Raw genomic sequence first — 25,448 nt, forward strand, 5'->3', positions numbered from 1 at the left:
TATGATGCCACTCGACGGTGTTGAAACACACATTCTGAGCCCAGTCCCATGAGATTTGATGGTGAAATGACGAAATGGCAGCTGATCTGGTTTTCGATTACGAAGTACAGCAAAATCTCATTTTGGCGACATTTGTTACCGACCTTTCATGCATGCCGGTAATTTCTTACCGATATTACACGCTTACATTACCGGCATGCGCGTGATGTCGGTAACAAATGTCGCCAAAATGAGATTTCGGTGTTCTTCGTAATCGAAAACCAGATCAGCTGCCATTTCGTCATTTCACCATCAAATCTCATGGGACTGGGCTCAAAATGTGTGTTTCAACACCGCTGAGTGGTATCATACCAGATAGTTCGATCCATTCAGTGCAACTGTGAAAATGTGGCCAATTTCTGCGGGTGGTAACCAGTCTGTAAAATTTTTTTCCAAATTTTGAAAAACTAAAAAGACGCTTCACTTTTTGCCAAAATAAGGCATTAACTGCCCAAGTTTCACTCCAATCGCTTGAGCGGTATAGGAATTCTGCATCCCTGCGTTTTCGAGGTGTAGAACGGGTCTTTATAAGCATCTCAAAGGCGTTTTCGATGATTACAGGTAAGCGATCGGATACCAAAATTTCTTTTCAAAAAGAACGCACTTAATTTTTCCGTCAAATTTCTGCTTTATATTTTCTGTGTAAAAAAAAAAACCCTGCGATATTTCGAAAAGGTATATTTTCACTGTGCCAAAAGCAAAGTATAAAAAATAAAAAAACGCGAGGCTACTTCAAAGAGAATCAATATTTTTATAGATCCTTGGAAAAGTTGTGAATTTTTCTGTCAAGCTTTTAGAAAAAAAGGGAAAGACCAAAACTTCCCATGAGCTATAGCTAATCAATTTGTATCTTATCTCGACGGGACGTGTTTTTGGCGGGAATCGCGGGTCGCAGAACGATTTGTAAAATTTAAACAGTCCCCGGGGATGAAGCGAGTCGCAGGAGTAGGAAGGAGATCCGGGAACGGCGCGGCGGTTCCAGACAACCGTACAACGGCCGGGAGCGTCCTTCCTGGAGGATAAAACAAAACACAGGCGAGTATATTAATGCCTGGCTTAATGCGCTCCCGCCTAATTAATGGACCCGACTAACCTCCCCGGACGCGGTGTGTATATAAAGTAAAAGATAACAGCCAGGAGAAATTAAGACAAAAGCTAACGAAATATATAAGCGCAAACCCCGGTCCCGCGGTTTTCGCCCGCAATTGCGGTTCTCCCGGGGTGAATTGATGCCCGAAACGACTTCCGGTTTCATCGCTATATCTAAGCATGTATCTCGGCTTGATCAGGCGCTCTTGACTCCTTCCTTTTGTAAAAATGCAGAATTTTCGTTATATTGTAAAAAGCTCATATTTTTTCATTCCTTTTGTAAAAATGCAGAATGTTCGTTATATTGTAAAAATCTCATATTTTTTCATTCGTTCGATTCGGTGTAATGAAAAAAATATTATATGAATTCATAATCAACGACTTTTTCACTCCTGAGTGTTTAATTCCAATTCGATAAAGAAAATACTTTTACAGAAAAAATTCATAGCACGTAGGTTCGTGTAATAAGATATTTTGGCGAAATATTTAGAAGCGATATTTTTTTTTTTAATTTTTCGTAATGATCAATTTTTTTCGCAATTTACTGTGCGTCGTAAAAAACACTCCCAAATTCAAACTGTTGTACCGTGTAATTAGTTTGCCCCAGATTTCATTACAAATTAGTCTGCTAATTATTTCGATATCAGATTCCGAGACAATTAACGATTTGTAAATAACGTTTTGTTGATAAGTATTAGGTAGGAAGCTTCAGTTTTCAGTTTAGTATCCGGTGATTCCCAGCTTTGTTTTTTGTTTCTTTTACTTTCCTCTTGTGCTTTTCGTCTTGTTTTGCTTTTGCAAAAATCAATGTAATACAAAAATACAAAGAAACACGACTTACAAATATATAAAAACATCCCGGGTTCCAAGATCTTCGACGAGAAAATTCAAGAGATGAATTAAAATAGGCTGTAAGTGCGTTTTCGTAAAAAAAAAAATCTCTAAAAAACTTTAAGCTTGACACCAACGTATTTTCGAAAATATCTTTCTTTCAACAGCACTAACAGCTTTTTTCATTTCTCCTTTTCAATTATTGTATTCAATGCCCCGCTAGAAATTGGAATTTCGAATTCTTACCACCGCATATTAACTATTTTCGAACCACCTGAGGTATCAATAAAACGGGGATGAAGAAATTTTTTTCTCAAAATATGTGGAACAGCATAAGCTATCAGAAAATTCTCAACTTATTTAAATACCAAGCAGAGTTGTAGAGCTTAATGTAACCGAGACCAAAAAAGCTCAAGCTTGAATTCCAGCACAAAACTAGCGGACTCGGAAACGCAAACTTTGAAAATACAAAATGAAAAATGCTGTTGTTTCGAACGAAACACGTGAAGCATACCGAAGTTATTCAAGAACTGAGACAAGGCTAATAGCGAAGCTCGCTTGATTCATTTTTTCAACTTCATCCGACGACGACGACTTCATTCAATGTACCTAACGCTGATATTCCGTCGCTGAAATTTTCTAATAGATAACATCTGGGGGAGGAACCTTCGGAGGTGTGTATATAGAGGTTGCGAAGGCGGAGCTTTCGGATGGGAGAGACACTCCCGCGAAGTTACATAGCACCAGCTACGCTATATATGGACCAAGCTTTCAACGGTCGATGCGCAGGACATCAGGAGGAAAAACGAAAATCACGAGTGTCCTTCTCGCAGTTACTTCACGAATAGTTTCAACGATTTTCTCAGACGAAATTTCATTCCGTTGCGTTTTAATTTCGTTTCGAAATTCATGCCGTCGTCCATATTCTCCAGGGATTTTCATATCAAGCAAGTGATGAAACCATGAATCAAGAAATTGCAATAATTTCGACGTTAGGATTTTTTTTTTTTTTTGTTTTTTTACGTATTTGTCACACCTCATCTTTGCAAAAATACTGGATGAACGTTCGAATTGTTTATTTTATATTATCTCGAAATTCTCTGATGTTAGATAAATTTATTACACAATTGTTAATTCGATTTCACGTGAAGTTTGTTTGTTTACGGTTTTTTTGTTGTTTTTTTATCAACCCTTTAGTCGAGAGACATTATAAACTCACTTTCTTCGCACAGTGGAACGAAATTATTTTATACAATTAATGAAAATCATTATAAATCTAAAAACGAAATCATTTTCTAGATGTTAGAAGTGATTATGAATTTCTTCAAGTAAAATAAATTGCTTCAAGACAAAAACTAGCCTGCTAATAAACATTTTTTTGATAACATTAGAAAAAAACACACACACACACGCAAAAAGATTCGTATCAAAAGTTGATCTGAAATTCTTTCGACGTCGAATATTGATTCATAGGAAAATCGATAAAAAATAAATAAATAAGTGAATAATATATTCACCGATCTCAAGAGTTATTTTCAGTTAAATATCGATCCTTCCCCAGAGCGTTAATCAGAGCGTGACTATAGTTCAAGTTTAATGGGTAAACAAATGAAAATCGGTGAATCGAAGCATTGTACCGAGGCAGGGGGAAAACCCAGTTCTAGTTTCATCCCCTCGACAAGTTTAACCGAAACATTAGCTCGAGTGAGCTTGGCCCCAGTTACTGCCAGGGATGCCACGTGACCCGGCTCGAACAAGTACGTCAGGTAGGTGATTGAATCATCCACGGATTCTGCTTCTCAAAGCAGCGATAATTCGATTACTTACCCGTGCCTCTGTTAATCATCGACTGATGTAACTGAACCGTCAAATACTACACATCTCTGTCTCTCTCTCTCTCTCTCTCTCTCGCGACGCTCATCCCATAATTTTATAAGTACTCGCGAAACGTTAGCCTCGCTTCGTTTCAGGCCAATTTTATTTACAACAGAACCCAACGAAAGCTACTCCGATCGTGGTTTCAGGTTTACAAAATCGTGGAAGGTCTCGTTTCGAGCAGCTTCCGTACCGTCGAAAAGAAAATGCTTTTTTGTAGCGTTCAATATTTCGTATTTTCATTCTTTTTACTTGTAATGTCCTGGAAGAATTATCCACGTGGTGAATGTCGATTCAAACACTGTGCGATCGGTATTGAAGCCAAGGATGAAAGTTGACAGTTTGACTGAAATTTTTCGCAATCAATTCAACCTCTGAAAACTATAAGATTTTTTGGAATCCCGTGAAATTTTCATATCAGATTGAACTAATCAACGAACTACTTACTCAGAGAAAAGGTTTTATTTCCACACTTGCAGCGTTCCAATTACAGTTTTCACGATCCCGTCGATTTCTTCTTCAATATAGTTCAAAACTTTCCATCAAACTCTACCAAAATAAACCCCACGACCTTAGATTCTGATAAAAATTACCGCAATCCCATAATTCTAAACTTTCTTCAAATCGCGAATCCTTTTCTCAAATTCTCGATATCTCGGCCTTGTGTTAATCGAACTTGGAGTGACGTTGCAATATCATTGTTGGATATTTTTTCAATTTTTTTTTCTCTCTCCCTATCATTCGACTCGGGCCAATTCATCCTTAACAAACCGCAAATATGTACGCAAGCATTCCTTGACAACTAACTTCCTCCGCCCCTCCGTTCCGGTAGCTACTTCTCTCTCCCTCTCGTCCCTTGTTCTCCCGAGTCGATGGGCCCAACAAGCAGCGGTAATAGCCCTGGGGTGATGGTTGGGCGAGTGAGGTTGGCTGCCTGGCAGATTACGCCCGGGTACGCCGGAGATGATAATCTTGATTGACTTGATTAATTTTGGCTCGAACCAAGTTTTGGGAATTTGCGTCTCGGCTGTTTACGCCGAGCGACAGGTAGGTAAAACCGGAAATCCACCCCTCGCGCGAATTTCCAGGCAAAAAGAGAGCCGATAGTCGAAGGTGTGCATCACGCACCTCGATAATCACGTTGAAAAAGACGTTGGGAAAATCGATGTCCTGCTAGTCCTGCGGGAAGGGGAGATACGCGAGTTATAAAGTCGTGTGTTCCTAGAATTCCTGCGGAATTGTCGGTTTCCCGTGGTATTGGGGGTTGAACCGTCGGGCTTGGGTCGGAGTCGGTTCAACTTTCCCGAATTTCAGCATGACCGACAAAGCTTTGTGCCGTAACCACAAGAATTTGAATATACACACAATTCTTCCGACTTCTGGGTCGCCGATCTATGTACTCGTGCCAGCCCTAAAACTAGAATCTCAAAGCAAGTGGAAACGTCAGAGTTCCATTACCATCTTGCGAATCGATAGTTGATTCCAAGTCAGTCCTTAAGTCAAAATTGGGAATCGAGAAACGGTAAAAAAATTAGATGCACCTACAGACATTTGAAAAGATGAGAAGTGACAAGTAAATGCACTTGCAATTACCACCCCAGTGAACCAACGAAATGGGACTTGAGTAGAAAAACTTGGTTAATCGAGGACGCGATGAGAGACGTTTAGTAGTGGACGACTGGAATTTACTTCAAAGCAGTCGAGCAGCTCGGAGAAGATATTAGTATCCGTGGTGGAAGGGTGGAAGGGTGGAAGGGTGGAGGACTGGCACTGTCCAAGCGGTTAGGACATATTGAAACCACATAAACTTTGCTCATAACTGCCGAGGGAAATGAGCGGAGTTTTAGCAGCCTGCAAACATCGCGTGTCCTGGTGTCCTGGACACTTGGATTTGGAAGGGCGGGGCGGTGGTGGATGGTGACTGAGGAATGATAAGGAGCGAAATCCTGATCCGATGGCTGAGGATCGGTCTAAAAATTCGGGCCCATGTGGGATGAATTATGTAAAAGCCAGGCACATCCGGTGCCTGACAAACTGCAGTTGTTTTCAAATATCTGGCGGAATGGTGGGCGAGGATAAACACGACGTCGAGGTCTGGCGAGGAGGGCGGGGGTCAAACTAATTCGATTCTAAACTCTGACCGCACCGAGCTGCGCACCCCCGACTCGGACACAGATGGCTGTAACCGCGGTTAAATTCTCAAGCCTTAACTCTAATTACTCATAGACAACCCGACGCGGGATTCGCGTAACAGCTGTTTCTGAAACTTGTTAAATGCCCCGAAAGGGATCGTCTGGTCAAACGTGAGCATGATAGTTTGATTTCCTTCGCGACTATTCCCTCTGCCTCTACCCTTCGAATTAGATATAAAGTCTAGATATTGGGGTCGCATTTTCACGTGAACCAAAAGCTTCTGACTCTCTGTCCAAACGTCAGGAAGTCAAATGAGTTGCCTTCCGGTGCACAGAGTCTCTGAAATTCAGTCCCGAACTTTTTGCAGTTTGTCTTGTATGACTGTTCCGACTTTGGAGCAGGTCAGAAGGTTCTAAGGAATGAAAATAATGGTTCAGTGAAAGATGAAAATGTTTTTTCTGGTTGTCAGACTTGTGTGACGATTTCTTTTCGCTTTTATAATTGCAGAAGTCTTGACTTGGAAGAAAATGACGATGGACGTGAGCAAGACGGAACCGACCAAGAATGGGACAAGCCAAAAAGAGTGCGCTGGATGCGGAAAGAGCATAACCGAAAGGCAAGTCAGCGTCTTAGTCGGAATCGTGAAATTGGCACGATGAGCAGGTCTAGTGCGAATTTCGGTAATCCACCACAGAACGATTAATACTCCCGCAGGTATCTTCTAAACGCCCTGGATATGTACTGGCACGAGGATTGTCTGAAATGCGGATGCTGTGACTGCAGGCTTGGAGAAGTTGGCTCGACGCTCTACACGAAAGCTAATTTGATACTCTGCAAAAGAGATTATCTCAGGTAAGTGAGATTAGAATATAAATCGGAAAACAATACAGGCTTTGACAGCATTTTGAAAGGGTCTTTAATTCGGAGTACATATACTGTGATCGAAAAAGGAGTAAATCCTCTGTCCAACTCGTCAAGTTTTGAACCACTCAAAAAACAGGAAGAAAAGTGTTATTATTCCCGACTCAGCCATAACGTCAACTTTTTCGACCTGAAAAGCGGGCGTAAAGTAGCATATTATTCCCTCTTAACGTATTTGCGGGAAATATGAGGCCAACAATCCTCGACTTTATTCCCTTGTGACATAAAGTACTACGTCTACGACTTGATCCTCATTACCAGATCAGTTAATTCAGTCCAATTTGTAACGAAGCTATCCAACAGGAATTGCAGTTAAAATCGTTGCAAAAAATTGCAAAACAAGAGAACTTGCAACGTCCGAAAGTTGGAAATGTGGTTGCCAGGAACAAACGAGAGTGTATAAAGCAGCTTTGAGTTAACGGCGAACCACAAATCGAATATTCCAGATGAATTTCCTTCATTGAATATATCTACAACCCGAATAAACACGCGGTGAACAAACAAGCCGCGTTGAGATTACCGGCTCCCGAGGGAGTGCGCAGGTGCCCGGCTGCCTGGCGGCGGCTTCGCGTTACGAGTTATTGAAACTATTGCCCTTATTAATGGTCAAATATTTGAGAATGATATTACCAGACCTTTTATTGGATATCGGTATTGGTTATCTGCCGTTTCCGAAACTGAGATCCACAGCTTTATTTTTCTCACGAGCGATGTTTTCTTAACGTAAAAACCGCGTCTGCTGCACTTTCCTGCTAAATATAGTCTTAAGGACTTTCATATCTCTGGCTCAAATATGTGACTAAAAATTTTCATTATTTAACAATGAACGCTTTAGGCCAGTCAAATTAGATCAAAAAGGGGGCTGATCCGAAAAAAATTGTAAGTAGCGATTTCCCTTTGGAAATCATTGGAGGGGGGGATCACTGGCAGTCTACATTACGGCTTTCAGGATTCGTATCTCATTGCTTCAGCCGCCATCTTGAATCTGAGCTCTTAATCGAAATATATCGATCCTGGGGAAAAATTGATAAGAACAAAAATTGTAGGAAATTTAATTTTAATAAAATAGAAAATAAACGAGATAATACAACATTAGCGAAGTTGTTTCAAATTGAATTTCCTACAATTTTGGTTCTCGTTGTCAGCAATTTTTCCTTAGGATCGATATTTTCCGGTTAAGGCCCGAAAATAGGTTGAAAGTGAACCTAAATATTGTATTATCTCGTTTATTTTCCATTTTATACGAAAATTCGTAATTACCAAAGTTGTTTGGAATTTAATTTTCTACAATTTTGGTTTTCATCAATTTTTCCTTAGAATCGACATTTTTCGATTAAGACCTTGAATTCAATATGGCGACTGAAGCAGTGGGGTGCAAATCTCGAAAACCAAAATCCCCCCACCCCTCAACGATTTCCGAAGGAAAATCGTTTCTTACAATTTTTTTCGTGTCAAATCCTAATTCAACTGGGCTATTATTTTAGCACCGGAAGGATCGATCGGTTGTTTTACCGATAAAAAAATGTGGTTCCTATATTTACATGAGACTATATTCCCGAAAAATTCAAGGGAGATAAAAATCCTCATTTATTCGATCATACGACGCGAAAGGAAGACGAGTTAACTGAGAAAATTCAGGTAGAAATCTGCTTGATGATATTCAAAAGTGTCTGATTGTAAACCTGTAATTTATTTGACGCGTTACTCGGCGTCAAATTTTTTATTTATCCACTTAAATTTTCAGGCTCTTTGGAAATACCGGCTACTGTGCAGCCTGCAGCAAAGTGATACCAGCATTTGAGATGGTGATGAGAGCAAGAGCGAACGTTTATCACTTGGAGTGTTTCGCTTGTCAGCAATGCAATCACCGGTAAGCCAATTAATCGCAGATATTTCCGCACGCAATGCAGTGGCGTGACCAGCATGTATATGGGGCATTCCACGCCAAATCGACCACTTTCGAACCCGACCCCTTTCAATTTGATTGAAAGTTTTTTATCCGTTTCTACCCTATAAAAACCGTTTCTTCGGTTCAAAAATTTGTTCAAATTTTTTTGCCCAACTAAAGAAAGTCATGAATTTTTTATGAAATACTTATTACTTTTCAAAATTTGACTCGTAGGGACGTTTTTGTTTATTAATTTTCGTTTTCAGGTGTACTTTTTGAGGATTAAACATTTTCAGCCAAATCAAAAGTGGTCGATTTGGCGTGGAATGCCTTTATATAATAAGTACGAAGATGGGCACAAATCGATGCTTCTTATTAATCTTACCACAAGTCTGTCGTAAATTTAGTATTTATCAAATTATTGTTAAATTTGAATCACTTGAAAATGTTTAAAAATCTATTAACTTCGTTCAATTCTTTTTTACAATCACAAATTCACGAGAACCTTTTATATCGTTGAATATCCAATTTTACAATGTCTCACCGGTATTGTTTATGACGAAAAAATGTCTGTACAAGAAATATTACCGAGAAAAAAATCGGTTTCAATGACCAGATGAAATGGAGAAAATCTACTACGGATTTCAAATAATTATTAAGCGATTTAAAACAAAGCATCCTTTTCCACCTTTTGTATATAATTCCAGTATTCTCTATTTTTGTAACAAATGAATTAGAGAACGAAAATAAACTATCGAATCGAGGTGCAAAATAGGTGAGTCTGTTTCGCATGACGAACGCGTTTCGAAACGCGACAAGACGCGCGTCTTTGTTGATAACAATTCGTTCGGTAATTAAATCTTCACACCCGATGACGCACGTCTCATTCGGATATTCCTGAAGGCAGCTCATCCGTATAACAATTTAATTTATCCACCCCACCATCCCCCGTCCCTCATTCTCTCTCTCTCTCTCTCTCTCTCTCTCTTTCTCTCGAAAACTCTAACTTTACAACACTTCGCTTACTTATTCACAACAACTGAGTTAAGCTGCAAACTCCGTCGAGCTGGCTCAACTCGACTCTGCAGTCCTCGTGGGTCCAAAGAGCCAGAAAACTCCCCTGCTGGTGAAGATAATTCACGGCGAGAAAATTATCTCATCGTTTATTATCGCCGTCATGGGGCCTCGACTGTTTTTATCTCGACGATGAAACAGAGCCTGAGATTTTCAGCCAGTTCAAAATACCGATCGAAATAGAGATTACTTGCCACGAACTTTGTTGAAGAATTTTTACAGAAGGATAACAATTAGACTGTGTCAAGAAAATCGAGTTGTCGAATTTAAAGCTGCTCGTTCAACATTCCATAGAAGACAAAAAATGAATGCGATTACCAAAGTTTTATCGAAATCGGTTGACATTTAGCCGTCGCAGAACTCAAAAATGTGTTTTTATTCAATGATTTGTGACATTTTTACCATAAAAATTTCTTGCTCTGCTTTACCACATCGTTATTATAATTTTTTGTTAAAATTTAGTGAAATACACAATATGCAATAGTTTGAAACTGTTAAAGTAATATTCTTTGAATATTATGATGGTTGAATGCATTTTCTAAGAGGTCGATTTTTATTTACTCAAAAACGGGTTACGTTTTTTCATTATTAAACCGTATCGAAAACTTTCACGTACAGAGTTTGACCCAAGTCCAATGACTTTTGGAATTTCCGTACGCCATATTTATTCCGTGATTATGAATTTTCAAATTTCAATTTCAGAATCGTAATCATTTCATGAATCGTCACATGTTGAACACGCAGTTATGAGCTCTTACAAAGCTTGACACAAAACATTGATTTCGCGTCTACCACTTGAACCCGATTAACAACAGTTTAAATTTGGAAATTTCTCGTCAATTGCTATTCTTCTATGCACTGTAGATTATTCGAAAACTACAACTCGCCATAGGTTACGGTTAAATAACAAAAAAACGTAACGCGTTTTCAAATAAATGAAAATTGATCTTTTAGAAATTGCATTTAACCATCATAATAATGAATGAATCTCACTTTGACAGCTTTGAACTGTTAAATAATATGTATTTCACTAAATTTTAACAATAAATTGTAATAATAATATGGTAAAGCGGAGCAGCAAATTTTTATTTAAAAAATGGTCGACATCATTGCATTAAACATCAACCAACTTTGCTGAAACTTTGGGAATGGCTTTTATTTTGTGTCTTCTATAAGATCTTGAACGAGCAGCTTCAAATTTTGTTAGCACAGCCTAATACTAATATAAGTGAATTAAAGTCGGTAGTTTTCTGAAAGAGATTTAAAACTAGAATTGGAAAGATGGATATTGAAGGCGAAAATTTTTACTGAAACTGACTTAAAACGTGAAATTTTAAAATTGCAAAGAAGAAGAAAAAGTCCTGATTAAAGTCCTGAAATGAAGATAGATAATAATTGAAAACCGAAGGGAACTGCTTGGAGCATGTACGGAAAATAGCGAAGCAGAGAAGAGGATAAGGAAGGTGAGGAGGTGGGCGAAAGTAAAATGCAAATTATTTTGTCTAATGCCTTGATTAAATCAGGATATTCTAAGGGGAACGCTTTGAAACAATTCGAGGGGATGGCTTGCGAAACTTGCAACCTGGTAAAGGCCGCGTGGTAATCTCATGCCTACGCATACACCCCTTTCGCAGAATAATATCAGAGGTACACGAACCTCGAGTAGCGTTCAATATTGAGATGAGAATGCCCGAGTTCGCCAAAAAGAAAGGAAACCAAGATGTTTAGTATTGTGTATCGTAAAAAGTTTGAACTTTAATCGAAGTGACAAATTTTCGAGGGATGACAATAAAATATAGACCTTCGGATGGATTTCCAAAATTTCTCTAAAAATTCGACAATGTATTATTCAATTATTTATGAGAAATAATTATAGTTACTAAAATACTTTGCCATCGATATATATAGAAACAGTCAGGTCACTAACAAGGAACATCAGTTTGGTGTCATTTGGTTGTAAAACGTTGAAAACTAAGAGACACGTATTTTTTTTAATCTGCAGAAAAACGGTTTAGAGGGGTGAAAACGACCCCCAAAAATGGATACCTAATGAGATGATTTCGTGATACGCTTGATGGATTTCAGTGAAAATAACGCTGAAGTTTTCCTATTCATTAAAAAACATTTCACGAAGAAATCACCCCGTTGAGTGCCCATTTTTGGAGGTCGTTTTCACCCCTTTAAACCGTTTTTCCGCGGATAAAAAAATACATGTCAAAATCTGAGGGGGACACCAAACTGATGTTCCTTGTAAGTGCAAGAGAATAAAATGTCAAATAATGCTTAAAAGATAATATAAATGTTTGTTTCTTAACGTTTACTCACCCTAATTTTGATAAAAAATTCGTCACCCCCGCGTCTTTATTCCGGCTTTTGGATTCCATTTTTTCCTGCAACATCGTAAAGCGTACGATTAACGAGTGAAAAGAACACAAATGTTATAAAAATTGTCAGGTCCAGCAGGTCTGACGTTGCAAAAACCGTGCAACAATGAATTGTGCGAATTCAAGTGGCGGTATTATATCGCAGTACACAGTTTACGTTATGATCCGCGGTTCCCCAAGCGAAGGAGGGAAACCACCGAGAATGGCATCGTCATTCATCGAGTTACGATACTGCAACGTTTGCTCATGCTAAGCGTGTTGCAGGAACCACCACGTCGTGGTCGACAACTGTGACGTAATCGTATGTTTGCAGGTAGTTTCTCTGTCCGTGAAATTTCATTGCAACATTCATTTCCTTCCCTCTACTGGGTAAATCGAAATTCAGGAATGACAGAAACTATTTAGAAAAAAAAAACATGTGTGAAACTGTACAAAACAAAATTTTTTCAAAAATCAAATTTGAAGTTACACGTCGTTAATATATAATGTGGATATGCAGGATAAATACATTTTCAGAAAAAAACGGACTTGTTCTTCCTAATTATGTTCAATTATGCGAGGTCACGTTTCGTCGAGGGGAAAATAGAATATGTAAACAAGAAATGCGAGGGGTGATATTTATCAAAAAATTTAACACAGCGTTTGTTCTTGTCACATGCTGCATCGCGATATCACTGAAATGGAAAATTAAAAAATATCTCTCCGCTTAACGGTCAAACGGCAAACAGGATTTAACATACATATATACGTATAATTACAGTTCCTTTAAACAAAACTCGAGATAACTTTGTCCCCCTCTTCGTTATATATGTACGTATAATTAAAACCACATTTTTTTTTTTTATTTATTTTTTTTTCAACCTTGTTTTTTCGTATACCGAATATACAGTTAAATAAAGCTTGTTGATTGGCTGAAAAACAAGAATTTTGATAAAATAAAAGAATAATAATTTCACACTTCTTGTAAATAATAAAAAATTTATTATTTAAAAAGAATTTTGAATCTTTTTAATTTTACAATTAGAAAAGGGATGAAAATTAACGATTCCGAATAGAATTGATTTAGAATAGAATCGTTGACGCTGATTGCGAATTCGTTTGTTGAATTGGACTGGTTTTAATGAGCTTTCGATATGCGTTCGACTGCGCGTTGATTCCGCTGAAAACTTGCCGCGTTGACGGTGCGGGAGAGTGTGCAACACACGACCGAAACGATATTACGGTACAGTGTCGAACAATATTTGCCAGACCGCAAATTTCTGCATCATTTTACCGGACGTTGAGCTGCAGGGTATAGTCCGGCTAATTTCGTATTTGTCCAATTAATTCAGGAGCATTTAACGGGATTTGATGTCTCGTGGATTATTCTGTCGTCTATAGATTAGCGATTCGACCCTCTCTTTCCACCCCCGGACACCCCCGCGTTGCGATTTCACTTTTTCATGCAATTTTATCGGTGCATATGAAGCTTTATTTCCGGTGATGGAAAACCCGCCACGCTTTGTCAGATTCGAATTTCATAAATTCCACCCCCGAGCTGAGTAATAGGTACTAATTAACAGGTAGAAGCCACGCGTGTGGCTTTCGAATTACAGTCCGCGACTATTTACCGCATTTTTGTCCAAATTCTCTGTCGAATATATTTCAATTACAAATTGAAACGTGAAGTTCGGAGAGAATCAATTACGTGAGGAATTCGCGATCGGAAAATCAAACCGTAGGTGCGCACAACGCGAATTGATAAAGCTAGATATATAGGAATACGAAAAAGTTTAATTAAAAGAGGAATAATAAAACAAACGATACTTTAACCCTCTGTAAATTGTGTAAGCTTTATAAAACGCCGAGTAAATTTCACCCTTGATTAAACTGATTGATGCGTGCACTTCCACGGTGACTGAATTACACGCGGAATGCCGGGATATTTTTTAACCCCAAAAATGTGCAGCAACGCGAAGGAAACTATCCGTCATGCGAGATGGTTGAGCCCAACGTTAATCCAGGCGAGGATTAGGCGCGACTATTCTATTCTAGGATCAGTTTAAACCAGAGATTAAACTATCACTTTGCATGACAGCGTCTCAAAAACCCCGCCAGCTTAACTCGGTTGACAGTTATGAACTAATTCAGATCTTATAAATGCACAAGGGTTCTTCCCTTGTTATACATATAGGTATAACACACTCGTAACATACATGGATTAATATAGCAGAGTTTCTCATGTGGATTGTGACGAACGACTACGAATGAAGATCGTCGAGAATAGTACGGTAAATTAAATGGAAGATGAAATCATATAAACAAATAGCCAATTGCATTATAATTATTGTTAAAACGAGCTTTGGAATTGAAACTTGGGGTAGAAAACAAAAACGAATTTTATTGATAGGAACTTTCGTAATTTTTTGTAGGAAATTGAACGATCTATAAAAAAGGTCTTTTGCAATTTTTTCGTAAATCTATTAGTTCAAAAGTTATTTAAGGTTAAAAATTAATTATATCAAAATTATCAATTTTTTCACGGTGACTAACGAAAATATATATATATGCGTAAACAGCGACGATGTAAAGTACAGTGAGTTAATTAATTAGCAAAACGTGTTTCCACTCCCGAGAGTTAAGAGCCGTGGTTTCTTGATTCTAATCCATCTGGGTGGCAAGTCTGTGGGTTTCATATACGCAAATGAAACATGGCGATGCGCGGGTGAATTTTATGACTATATATAGGACATTGAACAAGCGACGGTGAAAATAGGTGACGAAACTTTGAAAATCATTTTCGAACAGAAGCCATGTCCGGTTTGCCAGACTGAAGATAAATAAAAAACGAGAAAAAAAACGCAGAAATGAAATTAAACATCTCATATTATTGTAAACATTAACTTGTTAATGATTCACGAGTTTAAAAAGAAAAAACTAATCCACATGAGAATTAATAATTCTATTCACTGAATTCATCTAGCTAATTTTATAAAGCGAGATTTTATTAATGCTTGAAAATAAGTTTTGTCTTATTTGAATCAGATTCAATTTGATCCGATAAATTGATTTGAATAAATTTTTTTTGTGAATTTGGTCAAATAATTTGTTCAAATAACTGAACTATAAAAGACTGTTCGAATAATTCTAATTGTCTGAATAAAATGAAATTTTCATCCAACCAAGCAAAGATTGATTAGCGAATATAATTAAGCATCTTCGAAGTGTATATTGAGTTGGAAAAATCTGCTAACAATAATCTTATACTTGTTCAAAAGTAACGTTTCGTCGAATGAGATTAGAGCTTTAAAATATCGAATTAGAACGACTGAGGACATGCCTATTTGAAAAAGCTGGCGAATCTGCATATCAAAATTGCATTAATTGATGACAGACGTGATAGCGTCGCTTATTACAAATCGGTGTCGAATACGCAAAGAGCAGTGCGTTTCCCAAAGCTGTGATAACGAGACTCTGGGCTATCGAATGACAAAGGGATTCCCATGCCAACTCGAGGGAAGGGAAGGAAAGGGAAGAGAAGAGAAGGGCAGAGTGGTCAGGCATCGAAGCCCTTCCCGGCTGGACTGCATTTCCAAAATTCAAAATGCAACCGAATCCCTTGCAGGTCGAAGCGTCCGGGTTTCGAAACCTGATATCCGTCTGCGAACCTGCAGTTGAATAATGGTCTAGACATCACGGGGATTGTTTTGATTGAAATGGATGGTTAAAAGTCTCGTCGAAAGAAGATTTAAGTGAAAAAAGTAACGGTCTTCAATTTTTGTTGTATAAAAATAGCGCAAGTTCATTTGAATACTCGATATAGTTTCTTGTTTGCAAAAAAACAAATAAATTTTTATCACGATTGCAGTAATAAATCAGGATTAGATTAACTTTGAAAAAGATTGAATTTTAAGGTACGGTATAGTAGAAAAAAAGCACCGATTAATTCAATTAAAAAGAAATTATCCAGACATAGAAAAAAGTGTAAAACTGGGAATCCGAACAAACAAATTACACATTATTGGACAAATTTTTTCAAGCTAGCATTGTTCTATTATTTTTACGAAACGAAAAGCATGACGTTCCTCAAATTTTTACGAATCAGGATTATTTAATTAATTCCTGCATCAAGCCTCTGCAAATCTGCTTAAACAGTCTTAAGGCAACAATAATCCCCCCAAAAAAGCACCCCTGGTGCAAAAACCTTTCGCCAAGTACCTATATTAAATGTGATCATAAGTCACAAAAATCCCTTCTTTGATGAAAAACGTATGCATTGAATTACTTGATGCAAAAACTCATTTTACGAGAATACTATATATATAAATATACATCCTCATCCTTTATAAAAAAAAATCGAAATCACAACAATTGCCAAGTATTCACGCACTTGGACGTTTACCCTGACGTTTCTACGCATTTTTGTGGATATAGTCAACATTAAAAAACCGTTTCAAAAATTGAAATCGGATCACAAGGATGCATTATATAAAATTACGCACCAAAAGTTTCAATACGCAATTGCGCAAAAACCACTAATCCGTCAGCATTTTTAAGGGTTTCTCAATTAAAAATGAAAAGATGACGTCGAGAAGCGAAAAACTAAGAAGAAAAAACGCGTTTTCGATATTCAAGGGGGCACATCCGAGTAAAAGATGATTAGAAAACTAGGCGAATTTCAAAAATTTTTATCTAAAAAACTATTTATTCGATTCCATACGATTTTTTTTTTTTTTTTTCTTTTCTTTCAAATTTGTTTCAAAGTTTATACATTAAGGTATATTCAGTAATTTTTACATAAAAATTTATGCACTCGTGTCGTTGTTATAATGGCCGGCGTAAAACGTGTTTCGTATTGGGATTTTGGATAGTCGGTTGATTTACAATAAAAAATTCCAACGGGAACTTGACATATAATATATTGAGCCGTTCGCTGTGTAGGTTTTTTTTTTAATTGACGAAACGGTGAACGTTTCGGCTTTAACGTTCGTTTCTGGGCCTAAGGTTAACACCTTTTCTGGAACATAGAAAAATAAATAAAATGTACAAAAACATTGTGTCCAAATTTGGTAAAAATTGGTCGTTTCGTTTTCGAGATATCCTAGGCACGGACTAGGAAACGTAGTTTCAAGATAATCGAGTCTAAGGTTTGGCGAATCGGTCGCAATTTCTGCAATTCGTCGGATTTCATCATGCAATTAATAAATAGAAAGAAAAATGAAAAGAAAATCGATTATGCAAATATTCTACTCAGATGTGCCTCCTTAAATCAAATTTAATTGTAAGTAAAAGAGCTTGGGTAATATAAGCAGGATATTCCAGCAAGCGTCGAAACCAAGGTGGTTAAGAATTGCTCGTTGGTGGTAAAGCGATACGTGCGGTAAACAAACAGAGTCGAGATCTCGATGCGAATTTGACACACGTGTAGGGCTCGATCGCAGGCGAAGAAGGCGAGAGGCAAGGGGGTGCAACTTCCGTGGAGGGTTGTTAGCCGAGGTTAAATTGGCGGCAGTATATTACCGGTCAGAAGTCGCATTTAATTTGAATATAATCAGAAAAGTAGATCTCAAGAGCTCCCGGGGTTCTCCGTGGCCTGTAAGGACTGCGTGACGCTGGCCGGAAGTCAGCCCGGGACACCGGAAACAAAATGGCTGCACGAAGGGATGAAGTAAAGAGGAAGAGAAAGAGCCAGAGAGCCAGAAAGAGAGAAAGAGAGAGACACTCAAGAGTGAGTAAAGCCTGGAACTCGAGAGAGTGTGAATACACTTACATATATATGTATAGTGCGAAGTTGACTTCGCACATTGTGCTATAGTTATTCGCCACAACCAACGGTTAATCGTCAGCTCTGGCATAAATGGCAGAATTACTCAGCGCCACTTTCCGGGGTCTTCTCGTATCAATGCGAGCATTGAAAAGCACTTTTGTAAACAAAACAGTCCAACTTTCATCCCCTTCTCGACAAAGTCTAGGATTATCGTTCAAGTCCAAGGGTTCAAGTTAATCGTAGGAAAGAATGCACCCTTTAATGTTACACGCTTGTTGTTTTATTTTTCTTGCAATTTTGGATGATTCGATTCAAAAAATTATTTAACAATTTACGTATTTAGTGATCAAAGTTCGGTGAAAATTCTTTAAGTATTTGAAAGTATTTTGAAATTCTTTAAAATATCAAGTTTTGCAAAGTCTCTATTGAAATCCATAAAGTTTCATTAAATACTTAGGATTTGATGTCCTCTCGCTTATAAATGTAATCAATTATAAACTAAATTCAAAACTATACGTTTACAACTAGTTTAAAAAGAAAAAAAAAAAACAACCAAAGTAAAGAATCAAAAATTTTGTCTCTTACTTCCTGCTCGGCGTGTACTTCCGTAAAATTACTGCAGCGTGTGTTGGTACGATTATTCGCAAAGAGCGTGGATGGAACAATGACAATTAAATCTGCTCAGCTCGTATAATGGCAAAATACAATAATATAAACACAAACAATGCAACGAGAGATGAGGGGAGGTCGGCAAGTATGGTGTGCGGCTATACAAGGTAATCGCTTGACAAAGGCGTGGCTTCTGCAGACAATAGGTACCGAGAATCCTCGTGGAATAGATCATAAGTCAAGAAAGCTTAAATCCGAAGCCCGTTACGCTCGCAGTAAATCATTAACGAATTATAGGTACGCCATCATCGTCATCCGTCAAAGGAATTGTCGGATAATTTTGTCTTTCAAAATTTGTATTTAAAGGAAGGAAAGAAAATAAAAAATTCGTTAAATTGATAGTCGATTTATTTGTCATCGGAATTACGAACGACGTTGCATGAATAGATATATATATATATATATATACGCCTGCATAACAAGTTCGACGGTAAAGCTCACAAATCATGAGACTGTATATGTACGCAGCGACAATTACACAGAATTATCAGCTTCGAAAACGTTGAGTTGCTGGGTGAATTTCAAAACATATTTTCGAATATTGTACTCCCGTTGAATAAACGACTGGCTTTTATTGTTAGTGAAATATTATTTCAAGTGGTTCAATATTATTCTCCATGGTTTTAATCCAAAGCTAATTCTGCACGTGCAATAACTGACGTATACACTCGGATTTTAATGCTAAAACGCTGAGGTATTCCCTCGGGATAATGTGAACGTGTTATCGCATACCCATGGGAAGCTTCCAAATCACTGTTTTGCAATTTATAAAATTGGCGAACTATTTCTCTGCAAAATTAGACGCTAATGCGTTAAAAATGATTTGTGGAAAGTGTTTGTAAATAAATATGCACAATGCATAATCGCACCCAGCGTGCGCAATATATATATATCTATTCGCATAGATCGATACGGGGTTTTTGCAACGCGTTAACTGTTGCTTGCAGGTAAAATATAAGTTTCAAACCGACGTTTTCACGACGCGCATGAACCGTTGAAAAGCGTATGATTAAGCAACTGAGCCTTAAGGGTGTATCGTACCCTCGCGTGACTCGAGAGGAAAGACTTCCGTTCGCGTCTACACTTTGCAAGGTCAACAGCTTCGATCCTTGACTAATAGGGAAGTTTCATGAATTATTATTATTTTATTTTACATTTTAGTGATTTGAAGAAAATAATTTGATCAAGCTTTTCTGTGTTTTATTTCAAATAAAGTTGAAGCGAATTTTACAAGTTCAAAAACGGTACGGTATAAATATATCTATGTATACTAGGGTTATTGGAAAAAAAAAAAACTGTTGACTACCCTCAAAAACGCCATTTTTAAGGTGTCATATTAACAAATGTTTCATATCTACGAATGGAATTTTTCAAAATTGATATTTTCACTATTTTTCCACTCATTATCATTAAATACGTTTTTTTTTTCCTTCTCAAAAGTTTTTTTTATTTCTTCTATTTGTTTCTTGCAAAGCTTGGTATCTGTATTGCTTAAAATGGCAACATTGTTAAAAAAAAATGAAGATTTAATGAATTCAATGAAATATGAAAATTTTTGGCGAATTTCAGCATCTCAAGCAATACTGATACCGAGCTTCACAAAAAGAGAATATGGAAGAAATACAAAAACGTTTGAGAAGAAAAAAAATCAGTATTTATTGAGAGTTAATTGAAAAATGCTGAAAATATCTATTTTCAAAAATTTCTCTCGAAGGTATGAACGATTTGTCAATGTTCCTCGAATATGGGTTTGAAAGAGTATATGTCTGGGCACCTTGAATAATTAAATCAAAATTTTTGGAATGATCTGTTTCCGTTTATCAGTGATTACGTAATCAAAAAATGTAACACTAAAAATAGCGTTTTTTAGCGTCCCCTATACATTGTAAAAAAATCCAATCGTTGCACGGAGACCTTTATTTGAGCAATATCTTTGATTTTTGAGGGTAGCCAACAGTTTTTTTTACTTTTTTCGATTCACCCTAATGTATGCATAAAAAATAGTGACATTCAATTAAAAATAAATAATATGTCAACTCGTTGTTTATAACTACTATATTTTATACATGTATGAGAAGCGGATTTTTTTCCTATGATATTTCCCCATTTTCTACGTACTTCGAGAACCGGAAACTTACAAGCTTTTGCGTTTAAAATTTCTCAATATATGTATAGAGTTTTGGATTTCTAATTTACAAACTTCAGAGTCAAGATATTTCTACCGACGAATGTCTCGGATGAAAATCCGTGACATTAAGTCCAAGCTACAGATTTCATCAAGCATTTAAATCGCTTGAAGAACATCGAAAGGCTTTGATACAGCTTCATCTGTTAAATAAAATCGGGTCAAAGTGTAACAATTCATCAGGCGAAAAACGTGAACTATAACGACAGCTTAGACTGCAAAACAAACTTCTAACTTGCTTGGGAAATTTATCTCGTATACGACTGTGCTCAAGATGTAAGTTCATTTTAGTACAGAAATATTTTCGTTCAAAATCCGATGAAAAAAAAAATCAGAATATTATATCCAAAGTCGAAAACTTTCGAAAAATATCACGAATATACTTTCGGTAAATTTTCTCTAATCGATTGTCTAAGATAGCACGAAAAGGTTAAGCTTCAATTAGGAATATCAGCTGCCTCACGGCTCGACTCAAACGCGATAATTACTTGAAAACGTAAGATGATTATACCTGTATATGCGGCTGTGAAAATTAAAACGATGTTAAATTGACGTCGAGGGGCGAGGGTGGCAAAGGTCAGAGAAATGCCAGCCTCGACCTGCTGGCTGACATTACGTGCACGAAATGTCATCAACCCCAACAAGGTGTTTCTTTTCTCAAGCAATATCCTCCGCCATCTGCTACCCTTAGGAGAACCTAGAGAACCCTTTCAAACCAAAACACACGACGTTCTTCGGTTATTAATAAGGAATTAAGGAGGAAATAAGGTCAAACCTCACGAAACGTCGCGTCGCAAAGCCTCGACTTCTCTGCGATTAGCAGACCAACTTAATTTCTCACTCATTGTCAATGCTGTAGTCAGCAGTCAATTAACGTTCAATCACTCAAAATCATTTTGCAAATGGTCGTTCGATTCACCCAAGCCTCGGAATCTGTTCCAGACATTTCACGGATAGCAGAGATGCGGGGAGACAATCTGAGACTTGGGTGACACATTGGCTTCTCAGTTGTACAATATCTGCTCCAGACACTTAGTTCTCCAGACTGCTCTGTGCTCGCGATACCCGCGAACCGACTTGATATTATATCTCCCTCGTCACGTCTGACGTCACTTCCAAACTATTCACACTCCTCGCACAATGGAGACCCATCCACAATAATATTGCAGCATTCATACTCGTGTACAGAAGGAGAGAAATTTCGAATCGGAAATTTTCGTCAGGGTCTAAAGCTCAAAAAGTTCGTTACGACGCTTCGGTGCTTTTTACATTCCAGTAAAACGTTGATGAAACAATAATCGACGAGATTAGGATTTCAATGGTGAAACTGAAGTGGAATAAATTCCGAAACAAGCATCTCTAGAAACGAGTTCTCGGCAATTTTAACCTCAGAAAATTTTCGCAAGTGGTCAAAAGCGTCTACCTAAGACGCGTGCTCATTAGGGTGTTTCATTTTCAGGCGATATTTTTTTTTCTCTGTGCTACCTGAAAATCTCATACTTTATAAAAATCAAAAAATTATGCCACCGGGTAAAAGGTTCCCAGTGCATCAGAGACTTAGCTCTTTCAAAAATTCGATTTCCCATATAAATAACGCAGAAAAAAAAATTTTCGGTTTCAATCCGATTTTTCGATGTTAAAAATTTTTTTTCGGGAAAAACACGTACATAGCTTTTGTAGGGCATAAAATTTGCTACAAAAACTTTTTATGAGTGAATTCTCCCTGACCAACAGTTTTTGAGTTATAGAGCTGGAAAGGTGAATGTTAATTATATCTCACGTCAAATTCTCTTAAAATCAAAATTTTTTATTTTTACAGTCAATAATAAATATAAATAATAACTATAAAATGAAATGAATAAATATAAATTTCATTCATTCATTTTTATGGTTATATATTTTATAGTTATTATTTATAGTTATTATTGACTGTAAAAATAAAAAATTTTGATTTCAAGAGAATTTGATGTGAGATATAATTAACATTCACCTTTCCAGCTCTATAACTCAAAAACTGTTGGTCAGGGGGAATTAACTCACAAGAAGTTTTTGTAGAAAATTTTATGTCCTACAAAAGCTATACACGTGTTTTTCCCAAAAAAAAATTTTAACATCGAAAAATCGAATTGAAACCGAAAAAAAATTTCTTCTGTGTTATTTATATGGGAAATCGAATTTTTGAAAGAGCTAAGTCTCTGATGCACTTGGAACCTTTTACCCGGCGGCATGATTTTTTGATTTTGATAAACTATGAGATTTTCAGGTAGCACAGAGAAAAAAAAATATCGCCTGAAAGTGAAACACCCTAGTGCTCATCCTTGTGCGTGAGGCAAACAGAACGTTGTAAATCCGTGACGCATGCATGGCCCAATCGATAGTACGTATCTAGGCAGTGTAGGTATAGTGGAAGGTAGAAGCTTGGCATTACGTTTTAACAAGCTTCCTGTGTTAGGTTGAGTCTTGCGGCAGAAGCGGGAAGTTTCCCTTCGCTTCAACGATTCTTGCCACATTTTCTTCCACTTAATTCTCTCGAAGGGCTTGGCGATAACGCGGCTACAGGGAGAGTTGTAACCGTGAGCACATGCGAGTAAACTAGTTCTTTCCTTCGTTAAACTACACCGAGGCGAACGCAAGGCCGGTTTGGTTCCATTTCGTTCACGGGGGGCCCGACAGGGTGCGCTCCTTCCGTGAAGTTATGAGAGCCAAGGTGAAAAGATAACCTGAAAAGCATTACTCACCGAAAGAACGAGCCCGCGAGACGGAGAGACAGAACCCGGGGAGATACGGAGATTCCGAAATCCACACGATATCGCGAATATCTTATCGACTCTCTTTTACTTCGCGAGGCCAACATTTTCTCTCACTCGTTCATTCCTTAGTTCGATTGAACCAGAATCCTAGTCGTCCTCCTTGGAGTCTCCAGTCGCATCGCGAGTTGCAAGTTGAAGCATATTATCGACTTACCAAAACGATGAAGTCACGGTGTCAACAACTTTCAGGGATGCTCAGTACACACTCAGTCAAACACAGCTTATATTTACGAAGGTGTTTATACTGTGTTGTTACACGTTTCGGAAGACCTTCACACGCGCAGCACTCAAGACACACTGATCAGTCTGACGCTTCATCAATATGTCCGATGTTACGGTAGCGTACAGAGAACGTATCCATGCCATGAACATGACTACAGTTGTACTTACTACGTGATTGAAAGTTTAGTCGAGTTTGAAGGTAACCCTTGATTATACTGCGTTCTTCGACGTTAGTTGCTAATGGGTTTTTAGTTAGAGCATTTGAGAAAAGAGTCTGACGATAAGCGAGTTTCGATTAAGTCTAAGGATAGCGTGGATTGGTAAGAGAAGAAGAAGAAGAAGAAGAAGAAGAAGAAGATGAGACTGGTGGTCAAGTTTTGCACAGCTCATCACGAAGGGCGGCGTCGTTCGGTCGCCGAAGGGCGAAGAGAGGCGGGAGCGAAGCTCGAGTCGCCCTTCTGTTAACTCGGCACTGAATTCCTCGATCTTCTCTCAGGGCTTTAACTCCCAAGGGTGAAATGGCTCATTCGAACGCACTTATCCGCCACACGCCATAGATAACCATAGATTAATGGCATCGGAAGAATCAAAGGGAATGGGGGTAGAAAGAGAGAGAGAGAGAGAGAGAGAGAGAGAGAGAGAGAGAGAGAGATCTATAAGAGAGCGTTATACGTCCCCGAGCAGATATAGATATTTCTGAGAGTGATTTATCGTTTATTGAGAAATATGACGATACTCTCCGTCTGCCGCGTCTTTCGACGGGTTAATCCTTCCGACTCTCGCTCGAGTAACGAGGACTCGAAGCCCCGGGGACACAGCTAAAATGCACGATGCGAAGATGATAATTGCCCGAGCGGCGCTGGATCTTCTGGCGAACGTCGGTGTGAGCATCAGCCAGAGAAGTTCGGAGGAACTCGATTAATGTAAGCCAACCCTTGGAAAGGCTTAGCAGTAGGCTAAGCTGAGAGAAGAGGCTCTGGGATATTCGGTTATCAAGTACGTCCGGTCACGCTGAGACACCGCGCCGGAAGTCAAACAAGCTGCCATGCCGAAGATAAGGGGGAGCCGAGGGAAGGACACCGTGAAGAGGGACGCGAGGAAGACGGACCTTTCGGCTTAAATTTTGACCGAGTCAAATTCAACCTGGCCCCGCTGTAACGAGCCTTGGGGCATTATTCTATCTGCGGCCTTGCTGGCTCTTCCCTCTGCAGCCTCTCCTAGATCAAAGTTTTAGGACAACCTCCGCGAGCCCGCTACAAGATTCGGTAATTATACTGCGGCGCCCGTAAGTTTGAATTATGTTTGTTGCTCTCCCGCCACCCAACAGCCCACCACCCCATCCTTCGAGGGTTTCCCACTTCGTGGACTACCAACAACGCTAATTTTCATCCCTGGTACGAATCCGTCAACTGTCAAGTTGCTATTCGACTGGTACAGCGTTTGATGGTTTTATACAAATTAGAGTATCAATGACATTGGTTTCCCCATGGTTTCAAAACTCACTACGTGTGTATGTTGAATTCGCTCTTGGAATCGTTAATTTTAATGATCAATGGTGAACTCGTAATTCTCGTAAAAGGTA

The 25,448-nt window shown here is 38.2% G+C and overlaps 1 protein-coding gene across 2 annotated transcripts in view; it reads left to right on the top strand.

Annotated features, from left to right (window-relative positions):
• The window catches only part of LOC124412506 (LIM domain only protein 3-like), a 111,787-nt gene that overhangs the window by 58,981 nt on the left and 27,358 nt on the right, over positions 1–25,448 (top strand). For both annotated transcript variants that reach the window (XM_046892423.1, XM_046892424.1), the window contains exons 2-4: positions 6,475–6,583; positions 6,682–6,819; positions 8,633–8,758. In XM_046892423.1, coding sequence (XP_046748379.1) covers positions 6,495–6,583; positions 6,682–6,819; positions 8,633–8,758 — 353 coding nt within the window. In that variant the 5' untranslated portion in view covers positions 6,475–6,494. The remainder of the gene's footprint in view (positions 1–6,474; positions 6,584–6,681; positions 6,820–8,632; positions 8,759–25,448) is intronic.

This window comes from Diprion similis, chromosome 11, assembly GCF_021155765.1.
Source record: "Diprion similis isolate iyDipSimi1 chromosome 11, iyDipSimi1.1, whole genome shotgun sequence".
Classification (NCBI taxonomy): Eukaryota; Metazoa; Arthropoda; class Insecta; order Hymenoptera; family Diprionidae; genus Diprion; species Diprion similis.